This window comes from Notothenia coriiceps, unplaced genomic scaffold (assembly GCF_000735185.1).
Source record: "Notothenia coriiceps isolate Sejong01 unplaced genomic scaffold, NC01 NC01_scaffold00011113, whole genome shotgun sequence".
Taxonomy (NCBI): Eukaryota; Metazoa; Chordata; class Actinopteri; order Perciformes; family Nototheniidae; genus Notothenia; species Notothenia coriiceps.
The window spans coordinates 4,522-8,196 of NW_011343814.1; the positions used below are offsets into that span (position 1 = coordinate 4,522).

General features: G+C 38.6%; 1 protein-coding gene across 1 annotated transcript in view; it reads right to left on the reverse strand.

The window, feature by feature from the left end:
- LOC104946453 (papilin-like) overlaps positions 1-1,108 on the reverse strand; it is a gene marked incomplete at its 3' end in the record, with an annotated part of 2,853 nt that extends 1,745 nt beyond the window's left edge. Inside the window, exon 1 of the mRNA XM_010772288.1 lies at positions 1,091-1,108. Coding sequence (XP_010770590.1) covers positions 1,091-1,108 — 18 coding nt within the window. The remainder of the gene's footprint in view (positions 1-1,090) is intronic.
- Between the last annotated feature and the right edge of the window lie 2,567 nt (positions 1,109-3,675).

A 3,675-nucleotide genomic window follows, 5' to 3' on the forward strand; every position in this document is an offset into this window, starting at 1 on the left:
GTGTAGTGTGTGTGTTGTGGTGTGTTGTGTGTGTGTGTGTGTGTGTGTGTGTGTGTGTGTGTGGAAAAGCTATTGAGAATAGGAAGAAAAGTTATTAAACCCACGAGTTTAATATCTACATGTCTACGACTTCTAATTTGTCATAACATAACCCATTGTTATTGAGCGGACAGGTACGAAAAACCCTCAAAAGGGAGTTCTGTCCCTACTTTTCTCCGTAAAATTTGTAAACATATTCAGTCAATGTAGAGGAGTCTGAAAGTTTGATGTTGTGGCACCCGATGGACTGCGAAGTCTTGTTCTCTAGGAATTTTGTAACAGGATAGGATTTTGTCCACTGTAGTACACGTTTGATCACTATACTATCTTTAACCAGTTTTCCGATTTGACTTCCGTTTTTCTATTTCCGCTCATGCATATAATTAGACCTATACTCATGAAATTTAGTAGTGTTTTATTTCTACACGACTTGACTTTGTACAGTTTTACACAGCGTCTCCAAATTTGTATGTCCGTTGCAATAAACTCGAATTTTATACAGTTAAGGATCATTGCTGGTTGTGAACGGACTTGGTATGAACTTTGCACTTGGAAATTGTTGGTTAAATTTACGTCAAAGGTTAAGTGTTACTGTTAGACATCAAATTGACCAAATATTTCGTAAGTTAACTGTCCGGGTTGAATCAAATATCCCCACATCCTAGAGTGTAATTATATGCAGGCCAGCTACAAGTTATTTGGATTTTTTTCTGTGTCCGCTACACGGACTTTCTGACGTGAGGTCCTTTGTTTGTGTATAAGGGCACGGTGTCGATTGGAAATGTGGGCGTCGCCGCGCCGGACTTCGGGCGATCGTATAATCGTGATTCGTCATAGCGATCGTGGCCAAAGAATCAGTGAGTCCAGAGCAAACGCTCTGTTTATCGAGTATTCACACTAACACATTGTGCGGGAGAAGAAAATTGTGTGTTGATTAACTCATGGGGCGAAACCCCGTGGAACGGTGATAGCGTGATGTAAACAATATTTGTCACGTGGGTCTAGGCTTCGGGGGTCCGTCACGCGGCCCAAGTCTTCTGTTTATAAGCACCACGCGGTTTGACGCCATGATGTGAAAGCAACGCCCAACGGTCCCCCGGGCCTTTGTGGGAAAAGGGTAACTGAATGTACCCCTGTTCTCACCAGACAATTTTAGCAAATAACCTATGTATGTGTGTGTGTGTGTGTGTGTGTGTGTGTGTGTGTGTGTGTGTGTGTGTGTGTGTGTGTGTGTGTGTGTGTGTGTGTGTGAACTCGGTCATAAAGTCATGCATCAACATGCAGGCCTGTGCCAACACTCACAGCCATCAGAGAAACACAGGCTATCATCCAAAGTGACTCTTCACGGATATTGTTTTAGTTTTTCTCAGTCAGAGAAGTGTAGAGATGATGCCACGATCTCTGGGCTTTTGAGAAGATTACAACACAAGTTCAGGCCTCTTTAATGAAGCGATACTAGGATGAAAAAAACCACGCCTAGTTTAAAAAAATGAAAGAATCCACCCCTTATTATAGCTCTACATGCAGCGTCTGCTATTATTTGCTTTACATCACCCAACAAGGGGGTTTCAGTGAGACGCTAGCTGTTTGTAGTGTTAGCTTTTAAGATGTGACTGTCACAAATACCCTCGTGATAAAAGCATAAAATAACTTGAATTAATAGTCAAAATTTACATTTTAGTATCTATTTTACAAGCCAAATCTAACTGGTTTCTGAATATTCAACCCTTTTTTTTTATAGCTTTCGATGCATTATAATGATCCTTTGTTCCAAACGTTTCACTCCTTTCCTTTAAGGGTTTGTATAAGGGAGATTTGTTCTTTGCATTTCGGATGTTTGGAAACCAAAACTACGGGCAATTATTAGCTTTCTGTCAATTATTAAATCCTCCGTCAGCTTTCATAAAAAGGCAAAACGTTCCCAGATAAGTTCCTTGACTAGATGTCTTCAATATGTGCTATATCATGATTTAATTAGCTTTAATTGATATTTAATTACATATATAAGTTGTATCTGCATTTCTCACTTATTTCCAACTTATTTAGAATAAACAAAAGTAGTAGAAATGGGAAGTTCAAATTCAATCAATAGGAGACAGTTGATCTGACAGGGAAGTGCGTTACAGAAACACATTTAAAAACATCCAACATCAAAAATAACATCTGTCCTCCTCTGTGGCAAACAATAAACACATGTTCATACTTAAAGAAAGAGTGTTAAAACATAGTACATGTCACTTGTTAGACGCGACTTCCATACTCAATACTGTGGGCAATCCCCACAGGAGCACTTTGGGATGAAGTGTCTCAGGGACACAACGACATGCTGACTGCAGTGGGGTTTGAACCTGTGACCCCCTGATCCAAACACCAACGCACAGCCCACTGCACCACACGTCAAGATTAGGAGCATGTGTCTGTGTCAGCTGTGGTTGTGTAATAGACGGGATAAAAACAAGCCATTTGGAGTGACTTTTCATCAGATCATCTTTAAAAATATGACATCCAATAGTCTTTGATTGAAACCATTTGGAAGCCCCGCTTTAATGAAACCTCACATGGGAAAGTATTTAGTTTTTGTGCAGCGCTCCAGCTCTGTGGTTCATGACTTAACTGCAATCTGTGATTAATTTCTCTGGCCTCTCAATGTGTTCGCCCCTCCCTTTTAGAGTTGGGAAATGCAGTTTAATCAAAAGGTCATGTTCAATTTCAGCTTTGTTGTTATTTAAATATTTACATTTTTACGAGACAACAGAAAAGATGTTCTCAGGTTTAAAGGAAGGAGAAAGATGTTCTGGCTCGTCGACATTTTGAATGAATTATACAGCTTTTAATTTCTTATTATAACAGTACCTTTTTATAGTATTTATTCACTCCTTATATTTTATATATGTTTTTGGACTTTTCCACTTCTTGGTTTTTATCTGTTTTTGTATGAACTCTTTCTGTTCCAAAACGGACACACACAAACTTACATTTCTCAAAAAAATAGTATTTATGTTTTAAATAGTCAAAAGTGTTTCATTGACAGCACAAGCAGAGAATGATTAGCCTTGACATGAAGAGGTGTTTGGTGCTAAAACAATAAGGTTAGAATATGTAATGATTCTTAATTAAGTTATTTATTTAAGTAAAAACACACTCTTTTTGCTCCGTTTTTGGTCCCTTACTACATCCATAAACGTCTCTTTAGCTGCTAAATGTCTAATTTCTTCATCTTTCTCCAGCTTTGTTCTTGTAAACTGCGTGAAATGAGTCTAAACAGTTAAGTTAAGAAGAGTTGAAAGATGTTTAAACCCTTTTTGAGTTGTGTTCTTTACCAAAAAGGGCAAAAACAAACTTACATTTACAAGCCCGAGCGGTGTACCTGTCCACCTGATACATGCTTAACTCCAATATTCACGCTCTTTTTGCTCCGTTTCAGTCCCTTCCTACATCCATAAACGTCTCTTTAGCTGCTAAATGTCCAATTTCATCATCTTTGTACAGCTTTGTTCTTGTAACCATCTGGAAACCAGTCTAAAAAGTCAAGTGAAGAGGAGTTGAAAGATGTTTAAACCCTTTTTGAGTTGATAGCCGCGTACTCTTTGGACCCATTATTCATATAAAGTGCTGAAAAAGAAACCCAACCGATGA